The 13,585-nt window shown below is 32.0% G+C and overlaps 1 protein-coding gene and 1 long non-coding RNA gene across 2 annotated transcripts; one reads left to right on the top strand and one right to left on the bottom strand.

Annotated features, from left to right (window-relative positions):
* Positions 1-446: 446 nt before the first annotated feature.
* LOC128194328 (uncharacterized) lies at positions 447-1,307 on the bottom strand. Its single transcript, XR_008245749.1, has 2 exons — positions 854-1,307; positions 447-746 (listed from the first exon to the last, which is right to left on the bottom strand). It is a non-coding gene; the product is annotated as an uncharacterized LOC128194328 (long non-coding RNA).
* A 10,777-nt stretch (positions 1,308-12,084) lies between these two features.
* Positions 12,085-13,226, top strand: LOC108335518 (bZIP transcription factor 53). The gene has a single exon (XM_017571548.2). The coding sequence runs from the start codon at positions 12,432-12,434 to the stop codon at positions 12,954-12,956; it is 525 nt and encodes a 174-aa protein (XP_017427037.1). The 5' UTR covers positions 12,085-12,431; the 3' UTR covers positions 12,957-13,226.
* Positions 13,227-13,585: the final 359 nt, after the last annotated feature.

Below are 13,585 nucleotides of genomic sequence, written 5' to 3'. Positions count from 1 at the left end.
CAACAGACACACTCTCAGAAAATATTAATAACTTGCATTCAATTCAATCTTATGCCTATTCCTACAACTCAAGTCAACAGCTATCTCACTTTCTGTTTCTTCTCATCTTCTGTCAATTCATTTATCTAAATTTTTAATTTTACCAAATGTTAATTCAATTTATATTCTTATTTCATTTATTTTTTAACTGTGCTTATAGAAAAGTCAAGTACATATTCATGAATAGAAACACTACATGATATGCAGCTTAGTTTAATTTTAGTGAGTGGAGAAAAAGCTAATTAAACTGTGAAAGAGAAAAACAGTTACCAAATATACGAGAGCCTCTTTAGTAAAAGAAAAGCAAAACTTAATTTTATAACATTTTCTACTTTTAGAATACGTTAACCTGAAAAAAATATTTTTATTAAATTGAAAACATTTCAAATTTATATGGAACTGAAACGTAGAAGAACTAATAAACACTTGAATTTGAGAGTAGACTGCTCTGCAAAAATCCCCCTAATAAATTATTCATTCATAAACATCACACTTACAAAACTAGTAGTTTGCAAGTCCAAATAGTAGCATATAGCAAAATAATATGATATATGTAAAACATTAAAATGATAACATATAATACAAAACAATTAACTTTAATTATTATCGTCTTGGGTATAAATATAATCTAGGTTTGCCGCAAGTTCCCTCCTCTTCAAACATTCATCCTCGTCAATGCCGTGACAATTCTCTTCTCCCAGAAATTCCTACGCGTTTGAGAAATGTATGAATCAGAACCTTACGAAATATCTACTGAGAATAAAAGAAAAAACTAATGTAAAAGCCAACAAGAACATCATTAAACGCAACGAACCGGATTCAGCGAGCCTCGCCTGAGAAAAGTTGACTCAGGGCGTGCCGCAGCATGGGCGATGATGGAGCTGAGTAAGAGAGTCATGAACAGTAGGGCTGTGATCTTTCTCATATTTGGTTTGTGTTAGAGAAGAAAACTGAAAAATGGAAGAGAAAGAAGGGAGAGTTTGTGTGTTGAATTTATGGTGACTGTGATTTTATAGGGATAAAGGTGTGAACTTTGAAAGGTGAAGAGAGAATTTATTTAATGGGGTGGCAACAAAATTCTCTAGGACCAAAAAGAATCCAAAAAAAGTATTCTCCTTTTTCTTTGTTTAAGAAAAATAAATAAACGGTCATATCAATGGTGGGGAAATTTTGAGCAGAACCAAAAGACAGGCACAACCACAGGTATTGAACCAAAAGAACAAAGCAAGAAAAGAAAGATTCGAACTTCGAAATTCTGCACTTGATAACTAAAAGCTGGAATTTTTGTTATTTATAGGATTTCTTCTTTGTCTCTGTTTTTAGTTATAGAGGGAAAAGAGTGCCAGAAAACATGAAAGAAAAATCTAGAAAGGATTAATAAAGGAACAATGTAAATGTGTGCAGTCTTTAGCTATGGCAGTGGCAGATAACTCTGTAATGAACTATTTTTTTTTTCTGTATAATTATTTCAATAGTTATATAAAAAATCTATTTTGACCAGCAACATGTAGAATGTATCCACAGGTACATGTATGCTAAGTTATATTAAAAATATTGATTCGACTCATAATTGGCAAATAAGAAATTGTCTGTAATTATTAACCTCTTTTTCAGATGAGGAGCATTTACTTTTATAAATGAGCATCTTATAGCCTTTTAAGAATAGGATTTATATTAAAGAAATTACTAGAATGTAAAATATAAACAAAGTTATGGAAGGTAGGGCACATTAGTTGCAGCATTAATCTTTACCACACTAACCCACAAGAGTATTTCCATCTCCATTAGTTATGGAACTTATTTCACACACTTTATTGAAACTAAAATATTAATGTAAATGGCATTATAAATGATTAAATTGTTATATTATAAAATTGAATGAGATGAAACCGTAATAATTTAAGATATCATATTGCTAAAATTTTATAATCTAGAAAAATAAATCTATGATAGTTCTCAAACACTATAAAAAAATTTCAAATAAAAATTAATTAATTTATAAATTAAAAGTTATTATTTATAAAATAGTTATTATGAATAAAAAAATTTAATTAGTGATCAATTGATATTAAATTAGTCACTAATATTGTAACATCCCAAAAATACAGTTTCAAACTATATAGTAGAATAATCACATTGAATAATAATTCATATCAGTCTTACACTAATAAGAGCGTACGGTTATGGCCGAACGGCCTAAAGATGAGCAGAATTTAAACTTAACGCCTTAAGTAATTCAGACCATACGGTTTACAAAAAAAACATATACCGAACGGTCAAACAAAAACAGAAGGAGAAGGTGATCGAACGACCACCTTACTATAACTAGACTACTGGCCGAACGTCCTACTCTTCAGTCTTAACTTCAATCTCAACTAGATTTTCTTCTTCTAACGCCTTTTTCAGCAGTTCGTCTCCTTCTGCTCACATCCACAACGGATGATCATTGCAATGACAAAGACGGACGTACAAAACAAGACAAGACAGGAAACACAGGGTAAGCTTATGTAATTTAATTCATGTATAAACATACATTTCACTCAATCAAACACACAAGATATATTTCATCATACGTTTCATATAAATCATAATACTAGACTGACTGTCCAGACTGTATGAAATCTGTGTAGCTACAGGCGTTCGTGCACCCGAGTGATGTAGTAACTGGGATGCCCTCAACAGTTGCCACCCGAGGTTAGTCCTATCTGTCCAAAGTACCCCTAAGGACTAGGACCTCCTGTCGTTCCCACACATGACCTACCCTCCTCTACGTGAGGACGAGTATTCACGGAACATCATAATGAACCGCCAGCTTAACATGCCCACAGTCATACTTTACCAATTCAATAATCATCCATGAGTCGTTCCGCCCTGGAATGCTCGTTCAAATCCACAACATTCCATTCATCTCATATTTTCTTCATCTTTCATTATCAATCTTCTCAAATTCATCTTTCATTACCAATCAGTTAAATTCCATCTTTGTTCAAGGATTCTTAAGGACACCCGATTCCGAATGTTCAATCCTAACTCAAAACAAGGACGAACACTTGGAACAAGACAGAGAAGTCTCTCGTTCCAGTATAGAATAAGACCGAGAGGGTTATTGTCAGGTTGAGAAAGAAATCGAGTACAACTATATGTCACAAGAACGACTAGAACGAACGTTACTTACAAAATGAGTCAGTTGAATGAACTGACTCTCGTGAGCTCAAACCAAACACCTCCAAGAACATGTCAAGTACTAAGACTCTAGGCCGGAACCAATGAATGTAGACACGTCAAGACATTTAAAGAACCATACTTAGAAGAATTCACATAAAGAAACCTAATGTCAGTCAATGACCGAACACGGTAGAGGGAAAATTCTATTGAAGTTGGACGAACGCTATTTTCATCAAGATAGATCATACACGAAACGAGTACGAGCGCTTGGTATAACACCGAGCACTACTCATTACGAGCGCTTAGTGTGAGAGCGAGCACTACTAAACTTATAATAGAAAGCTTGATAAATATAATAAGATACTATTGGAATAGTGTTTAAGAATAACTAAAATATACAAATACATATATTTACAAAATTTAGGTTTATCACAGAATACTCAGATACAACTACGCTTGGCCGAACGCTCAAGCATAGTATTATCACACGAAGACGCTCGTCCTCAACTAGGGTTCTTTCCAAATGAAAGAATCCAATTTTAACCAAGGTTACTAGTATTACCGAACGGTCAATGACCGTTCAATGACGAACGTACATTATCATAGGGAAATTTCATATCCAGGACTCATTTATCTTCAACTCATTTCTCAATACATAATTTCATAACTTTATAAATTCATATCGTAATAAATTTTCATGCTTCATACAATCCATATCATAGTAAATAATCATATTCCATATAAACAAGCATATCAGCATTCATACTTTATATACATTCAACCACTCAGCAACATGCATTCATTATCAACGAACGTACAAACGAACATACAATTAAATTAGATAAGTTCCCCTTACCTCTGAGCGTGAACGAACGTCCTAGAGACAGAAGTACGGTTCGTCTGACTACAAATCCTTCTACTCTCAATGCTCAACAACTCTTCGAACTAAACCAAACAACAGAAAACCAACAATGGCTCAGACAAGATGACAGCATGCAACCAGAACTTGATTTGCATGTACCAGAGAACGAACGGCTAAAGACAAGAAAACTTACTAGTTCAAAACTCGAAATTGTTCGGTTCAAAATGAAGCTCAAGACGCCGGAAATGCTTCTACGGTGCTTGAACGGTGATCTGAGAAGAGCAAAGGTAAGATTTTGTAGAGAGAAGGGAGAGCTTTTAGTGAGAAGGAGGAGAAATGAAAATTTTAGAGTTTTGGGGAAGAAGATGCATGCAGAGAGTGTGACGTAAACTTTCCAAAAAACTTAGTTTTGCTTAAAACGAACGTCCGCTCATCTGCTGACACCTGCATTCCACTATCTGATTTCCGACTCCCCTCCGATTGACATCTGACGTCCGTTCAGAGGATTTTTGGGTGCGTTTTTAATGGTTCTGAAAAATATTAATTACTAAAATTTACTATTAGAAGAATCAGCATCTAAATTATCTCTAATTATAATTTATTTTTCTATTAACTATTAATGGAACGATTAATCTGATAGGTGAAATAAGACCGAGAATTGAAATATGATAAAAATCAAACGGTCAAGTCAAAATAGATTAACTTTGAAACCATCTTGTTTAAAAGCTTAATTATGATTAGCTACATTTAAACTCAACCATAATAAAAAAGTTTACAAACTCCATAAATAAATATCAAAAATAAAAAAAATAAGTTATATATTAATTATGTATTTATTTTCTTCATATTTGAATCACTGACTTTTATATAAAATAACTTTTAATAAGGACCCCAACTAATATTTACGAAAAGAACTTATAAATTACATACTAATCTATCTTTAGTATATAATCTGAATTGAAATACGTTAAATTTAACATACATTTAAAACAACTAAATTTTTTTTGTATTCAATCAACTCAAATCTATTATAAACCAGGTTCACTTATGAATTTAACGCACACATAAAATTCTATCACAATTTTATTTTGATAAGTATCTTCTATTTAGACAAATCCATTTTCTGAAAAAAAAAACATCAATGAGTAGACAATCTTAAGTATAGAAACAAAGTAACCCTTGTATTATACATAAGTGTCCCGTGTGATGATGAGTTGTCAAAGCTCTGATTTGTAATTGATGAGTTTGTAGAAATAGAAGACTGGTGAATCTTGACAAACTAGACAGGATTACTGAGAGTGGAATATGATCCCTAACACTCCATATCGACAACAAAATCATGTACATAAATCATCTCCAAAGGACAATTAATCTATGTCTATATCACAACTCTTGTCTTTATGCATCTCTTCAAGCTCAATTTTAGCCATTTTTTTCCTTCCTAAAACTAAGCTTCTTAATTGGTTTAATGAATAATTGCAAATTTTTTTATGCATATATAACAATTTTTACTGGCGCCATTAGTAACAGAGCAAAGGAAAGTTAACATGCAAGTTAGTAAAAATAAATAGTTCATTTAAGAAAATTGTGCCAAAAAATATTTGTACCAAAAATAAGAGACAAAAAAAACAAGAATCTACTCCAGAGTCGTGAGGATCTAAAACTCGAAATCCACATTCAGTGTCATTGTATATCTCATGTCAAATTAAGGATGCAGCTTTCGGCAAAGTTTAATTAAAGCTGTATGTAATCTAGAAAACAAACTCTTGAACAGAGAGTCAAACATGCTAAACCTCTTTCACACTATATTTCTTTACAAACCACTCACTACAGGATACATTCCAAGATCGCACTGTTATCTTATCTCATAGGTTTTCTTGCTTTTTCTCTTTGTTTTTTTTAGTGTGTTTTGGTTAGTTGTAACATTTATATTGCTAATTCAGTTTACCATTTTATATGTTTTTTTTAAAATTACTGTACTAACTATGGTATTATTCACTACTCTATATTATCTTTTTTCTTTTTATTTTTAATATATAATCCTTTATACAAATATTTATTATTGTTTTACTTTATTTTATATCCACTAAGTTTATTAAATCCTTTAAGTATTTCCTGTTTTAACAATTTTCAAAATAATTAATGTTATAATTGTGAAATTTCAATTTTTATTTGATGCTTTATAATTACTTGATATTTATGTAATTGTTATTTGATATTTTATTTTAATATCTATCTTCATATATATATTTTTTTAAATTGACATTACATTTTTTACAATATTATTTTATTTGCTATTTTTCATTTTTTATAAGGAAAAAATTGAACTAATATTTGAGATGGTCTAAGAATAAATATAAGTGCATATATAAATATATAATCACCCCATAAGGATAAAAATGAAAGATAAATTTTATACCCAACAAAAATAAATAGAAAATATAATTTTTTACTTTGAAAATAAAAACAAATATAACCAAACCTACACTGATGTACTTGGTTTTTAAATGCAAATTGGTATATTAGTTCACTAGAATTGGTATATGGTATAACCAAACCTACGAGTCATTGAATTTAATTTTTTAGCGAAAATTGACAATTATATTTTGTGTGTGTTTATTTTAAAAAACCGAAGAGAATTATTATAATAAGGTATAGTACTGTAGAAATGTACAGAAACAGTGATTAGGCAAATCATTGAAAATAAACACACTCAAAACGGCTTTTAATATTGTGCATGATTAGAATACCTTACTAGAATAACATTTTATGTTGTGTTAATGTAATGCTGGAAGATTTACTAAATTTTGACAGTGTTTCGTTTTATGTCTTAATCCATACGGTTGGAATTATAAGATTATAGAAGAACTATGGTTAATAAATTTGAAGTGGAAATTATTTATGGTTTGTGATGGATGGGGTTATATTTGATTTTGTTCTTTTGCTTCAGCTTTTAATGTATGCATATAAGGCATATAAAAAAATAATAAGGTAATGAACTTTGACCACAATTATAACGATAAATGAGAATTATAGTTGATTTTTAATTTTGTTGGCGTCATTATCCAGAAGAAAATATTGAATTTTTTTTGTTATTGTGACCAACATGTCTATATGTTAATCTAGATTTGGACTCTATTCGATTCATTTCATTTCTGATGAGTGCAAATTTTAGTAACTCTCTCGCACTCAAAAAATGGAAACTAGTCTAAGTCTCTACCACTCCGCTAACTTCAATCAGTTTTGATTTTTCAACCTGTCAACACCCAATTTACGAGGTTTTTGCGTCTCTCCAGGTTTACGAGGTTTTTGCGCCTCTCTAGGTTTACGAGGTTTTCGCGCCTCTCCAGGTTTACGAGGTTTTCGCGCTTCTCCAGGTTTACGAGGTTTTCGCACCTCTCCAGGTTCACGAGGTTATTGCGAAGTTCATAGGGTTTGATACACCTTCCACAGGTGTCACGACTCTTCAGCAAAATCCACAAGGTTTCTACACTCTCTATAAGGTACGCTTCGAGGTAATATTTTTCCCTCTTTATCTTTATTTAGCTTTTACTATGATAACACAAAAAACTCTAAAGTTCATGTTATCTAGCAAAATCTAAATAAAGAGAGACAACTGTGAACACCCAATTTCGTCCAGATAAGTTAATAAAATAAAAATTAAAAGTAAAGATAAAAATAAAGAATAAGAGAATAATAATTAATGGTGGTTAAAGAAAAAAATGAAAAAAGAAAATAATAAAATAAATTTCCTTAATGCAGGACACATCACTAGAAAATATTTTTGAAATATTTATAATTTGCCATAATAATTTTCAAAGAAACTCACAAACCTTTTTCTAGATAAAGAAGTACGTGATCCCTAATTGTCCATCATAAATGGATATACGTAGGAGCAAGGTCAATCCTTGTCGGGTTCATAAAACAATTTTTTTTTTCTTAATAGTTTCTTTATATTATTATTTTGTTTAGGAAAATTAAGTATTTTGAAAAACCACGTCAACTTTATGCATTTAATTAGAGGTACTGCCTTTGGACAAACGTAGTAGGGTGTTAACACCTTCCTTCCGCGTAATCGATTCCCGAACCTAAAATCTAGTTTTCGTAAACCATATCTTATTTTATGGTTTTTCATAGTTTTTCCAAAATAAATTATGGTGATAACTCCCAAAATATTTTCTTAAACCCGTTTGTTTTTCGACTCGCCGTCCAGTCACAATTCCAGTTGCGACACAACCGAATTTGGGCCAATAATTGCTATGTGCTCAATATTCCATAGGGAGATTTTTGTCGTTTCGTTGCATAGAAGGAATATTTTTGTTTGGCCTGGTTTACAAAGCCGACGAAAAAACAAAGGACAAAAATGGAGGCCCAACTTAAGTGTGAAGACAAAAACAGGCTCGGGTTCCATGTTGGACCAATTCGAAGAAAACCAAACGACGTAAGCATAATATAAGGGCAATTACTTCCTGCATCCCATCATTTTCTTCTTTCACCTTATATTTTTTAAGTTCATTTTCTGGAATACAATAAACAAATTCAGAATTTTTTTGCGGAAGTCAAACATGTCCTCTTTTATGGAAAGCATTTTCCAGAAACTTCTGACGGGTCGGAGAAAAAATTTGATGAGGTGGAGGAAGCAAATGCCTACTCTAACACAGCTAAGAGAAGCAACTTAGTTAAGCCCGATAATAGTTATGTTGGATATTGTTATATTATTTACGTTTCCTTGATTTGGAAATATTAGTAAATTATTTAGGTGTACAAATTATTGAAAGAAACTTTTTTATAAGTAGTGATTTTGGAATTTTATTTTATTCTTATTCGGATGTTGAGTATGGATTTGTAGATATGTGACGGTGATTTTCCTTTTATTTGAAAAGAATTTTCTTGTTGGTGAGAGTGAGAGATATATTTATAAAAGATTCTCCTTTGACGAAAAAGTTAGAATATCTTAAAACAGGATAAGAGTAATTATTTATGAAATAAGTATTCCTTATAAAATAATAGTTATATTTATAGAGTCAACATGTGTCTATTAAAATAATATTACCTAAACAATATAATTATAATATAATAAATAATGATATAATGATAAATAATAATCAATACATCAAATTTTTAAAGTTTAATTATTATATATAAATATAATCTAAATAAATATAAGTTTGGATTACTTCATAAGACTTAAAAGAATAGCATACTTTAATATATTTATTAGACCCATAAAAATACACTTGTGTTAGAAGAAAAAAAGTGTCTTGAAGTGTTGAAATTAACAGTTATAAGTGGAAAACCTAAAGCTGATATTAATTTGAGAAGAAGATTGTAAAGTTGGGATGTGCGACATAAAATTTGCAAATCTAAGTCCTGTGGTTGTTGAAGAGTGAAAGACTTAGGTTTTTAATTTTGGCTTATAAACTAATGAAAGTGAGGATGAGTGGTATATAAATGAATTAGGTGATGGTACGTAATTAACTGTGTTAAAAAGATAATCCATGTGGAACGACGTGAATGAGGCGATTTCAATAATAAACTCGTGCTTCATGTTTCCTTGAACATAATAGGACCAGACTACCTAGCCAAAAGCAAAATAGAGGTACCTAAAGTAACCCCTTGCAAATTTCTTTCTTCACTATTTTACTTTTTTGCATCCAAATATCTTGTTGCTTTTTTCTCTTCCTAACTTTTTATCTCCTTCCTGTTCACATGGTTTTGCTTACCGCGTTCCTCCTTTCACCATATTTTTCAGCAATCATTGTACTTCTACCCTTAAAATAAAGCCAGCCACACATGTGAGCCAAGAGTCTTCGAGCTTGGTTCATGTTGTTTAACCATGCCAGCGATGCGTGCTTCTTTCAATCGTAGTGATTTGTTGCAATCATTTAAAAACTCAGCCTAAGAATATTCCTCAAAATTGTTACACTCTATTTCAAGTCTTCAACTCACCAGCTATATATATATATATTATGACTTAGCAGAATCTCAACTAACGCTCTGTTTCCTTTCCTGGTTTGGCACGAAATGGTTTTATACGGATGTTTCTTACACTTGTCACTATTTCTATATTCCTTCCTTCGACTAACTTATTCTCAACATATTCACGCGTAAATACAATTTTCATATTTTCTAGACGCTTTTGTGGGAATATTTTTTTCGACCTATACAAAATCCACATATAAATCGGTAGATTTTCTTTTTGAACTTAATAAAACAATATTTAAAAAAGAAAGAATAAAATATGAAAAATTCCACTGATGATAGATTCAATGAAAAATAGTAGGAAGAGGAAGTTGATAAATAGATCAAATTTTGACTCCGTATATGTTGTGTTTCTTTATGTACATATAATCAGATCTGTAAAAATAGAATTTATCAAAAAGATAACATCAGAATTGAAGCAAAGCTTAATCTTATATAATAACTAAAGGTGTGTGAAAAAAAAGGTTTATCTAAGATAAACAAAAGCATATAAGCTATGCTTGATGCACAAAAAGTAGAGTAAGTGCATCTTACAATAATAAATAAAGAAGATAATGGTATATTTACAGACAGGATATTGGGTATGCTTATTTTTCCTTTGGAACGACCAAATATTTAATTGAACTTACCAAAAACATAAACTTTAAATTCGATTGAGGTTTTAACTGAAAAAGAAATATGTCATAGTAATATGCAAATTAAAAATACTTAAGGTTAAGGGGAGTTAGCAGTTATACTCTCCAGTGTTTCTCTTCCCTCTTGTGGCTTTTTATCAGCAAACTAGTGTTTGATTTAAAGTTGACGAACTAAAGTTTGAGTTAAAAGTAGGTTGAGAACTTAATCTTGTCCAGAGAAAAGCTAGCAGAACATAGTTTATATTTGGATGTTTTTCTTTGTCCAAAAGTATACGTTTAATGAAACGAAAATCGTTCATTTAAAGCTCAGATACTTTAACTGTGTAATGGTTTAAAAGGGTTTCAAATCTATTGAAGGGATTAATTGACTACATATACAAATTTGTAAAAGAATAATAAATGGTTAGTGATTAAAATCCAAACTTAGAAAAACAAAACGTAAAATGAGTCAATCTCTGCTTCCAAAATAAACTCTATTTTGGGAATAATATTAATGATAAAATGGTTTCTTGAGACAACCAAACATATAAAAACATGTATAAGGCACAATATCTTGATGTTCCAAAGTGAAGTTTAAAGTCACCAAACATAATCAGTCACATAATGATAGTGGTCTCTTGGACTTGTAACAAAGGTTAATTTGAATCATATAGATTCACCAGTCTGTTTCCCTATATTATATTGATTTAATTAGTTTATAAAAAATTAAAACAAAAAATATATAATTAATAAGCTAATCTCATTACGTTATAATAATGTTAAAAAACTATTTAACAGTAATTGAAGGTGACTTTTTAACTTTTAACCACGTTAATTATTTATATCTCTTTCAAAATATAAAACAATCATAACAACAGAGAGAGTAAGTAGGAAAATATATTTGTTTTCCAACCTTGTTTCCAACTCCTATTATGATTCTAGCAACCTAGAGATTCTCCTACCTCAGACTTTTAAGTACCATTATACTCCGAACAATACAATACCTAGCTGCTTGGCCATTTCCATACAATACGTGCGTATGATAGCATGTACAATACGTGGCCATTTTCATACACATTATTTAATAATTTAATGCTACTGAAAGACTGTCCTACCAAAAGTATGACAGAAAGAAAGAAAAAATAACGTGAATATTTTCAACAACTTTTATTGATGTACTAATTAATATCACAATTGCGGTTAACCAATTTTCTGCCTTTAAGATGGTGGGAGATGGATATAGCTGAATTTAAAGATAAAACAATATATTTAACATTAATGATAGACATAATGATAAATAATTTGCGTATGCGCGAAGATGACCCACTACCAAATCCGGCCACTTGTGTTAATTAGATGTCATGAATGAATAAGCAAATTAGATGGTTTAAGTGGAGTGTGTTGATACACCCGCTACAACTGCTAGCTCTGGTTTGGGTTAGAATGGAGGATCAACGTCGTCAACATATACTCCCAATCATTGGACATTCATAGACACACTCTCACACGTGTCAAGCGTGGACCCCTGCTCGTAATTTTACCTTCGCCCGTAAGCTTAAAATGCAGGGACCCACTGGCTGAGGTCACTGAATAAAAAAGTAATTCCACCACCCTAGTGCTCACTGACTCAAAAGCCATCCCCATAATACCCTCTTAACCCTACCTAATTACGCAGATTTAGCCCTACCGCATCTCCTTAAATACGACCACCCTAAGCTGCGTTTCTTCCCTTTCTCCCTCCTTCCTTTCCCCCTCCCAAGTTTCACACCATGCTTTCTCATCTTACTTCTTCCGATTCTCTGCTGGGAAATGCATTCCCGGCCTTCGACTATGCTCTCGCGCCCTGGGATGGGCTTGATTTTTTGGCCTTCAACCCCACTAGCCCCAACCCCGTCACCTCCAGTTCCGCTTCGGACGACCCCAAAACAACCCCTGCCGACCAAAAACCGCCCTCGGACCAGTCCAACCGGGTTGTGTCCTTCACGGAGGAGCGAAAACGCAGGAGAATGATATCGAACCGGGATTCGGCCCGAAGGTCACGCATGCGTAAACAGAGACACCTAGAGAACTTACGGAACCAGATGAACCTGTTTCGCGTTGAAAACCGGGAACTGAACAACGGGTTTCAGTTCCTCCTTCACCACTGTAACCGTCTACGAACGGAAAACGAGTGGCTCCGGTCCGAACGAACCATGCTCCGCCAAAAACTGGCCGACATAAACCAAATTTTGCTCTTCCGACAATTGCAACCATTTTCCACTGCATGGCCGTGCAATATTGTCATGACAGAATAAACCTTTGATCACCATTAACCACATAAACTACTAATCACAATTCGGCGTTCCTTAAGTAACTGAAGACAGTAACTTGTCTTAATTTATTTTCTGTGTAAAATATTTAGAGTAGTTAAAGGTGAAGTAGGGTGGGTGGTACCGGTTCTTTTTTTGGAAACACGGTTACGGTTTTGGAAAATACATGTTATTTTTTTTCAAAACCAGAAGGGTTATAGTTATTATACTATGTAAAGTATTACTTAGTGTTTTAGTTATTCTACTGTGAATGTAGCTTTTGTGGTTGTTTTGCTGATCAAATGTTAATAAGAAATTAAATAATCTTTAAATAAAAGAATTATTGCGACGAAGAGCAAAATGTAGAGCCGTCATAAAAATTACTATGAATATTTATATGTGTATATGTATATTTATATTGTCTTATTATCCATTGTTCACTTTCTGGAGTTACAAACAATTTCGTTAACGCAAGGTTGTGGTGCGGAGTTCAAATCATACCAATAAGAATAAAAATGGCAGCTAACCCGAGAGTAAAAGGGAAAAAAAATAAAACAATATCAGATGACATAATATTGACCCGATTCGAGTCCAATGCCCTAAAAATACGCACACTCAGATCAAATCAACATAGA

The sequence above is a fragment of the Vigna angularis genome, chromosome 10 (assembly GCF_016808095.1).
Source record: "Vigna angularis cultivar LongXiaoDou No.4 chromosome 10, ASM1680809v1, whole genome shotgun sequence".
Lineage (NCBI taxonomy): Eukaryota > Viridiplantae > Streptophyta > Magnoliopsida > Fabales > Fabaceae > Vigna > Vigna angularis.
Note: the sequence above shows the minus strand (reverse complement) of the source record. Positions and strands in the feature narration are given on the sequence as shown.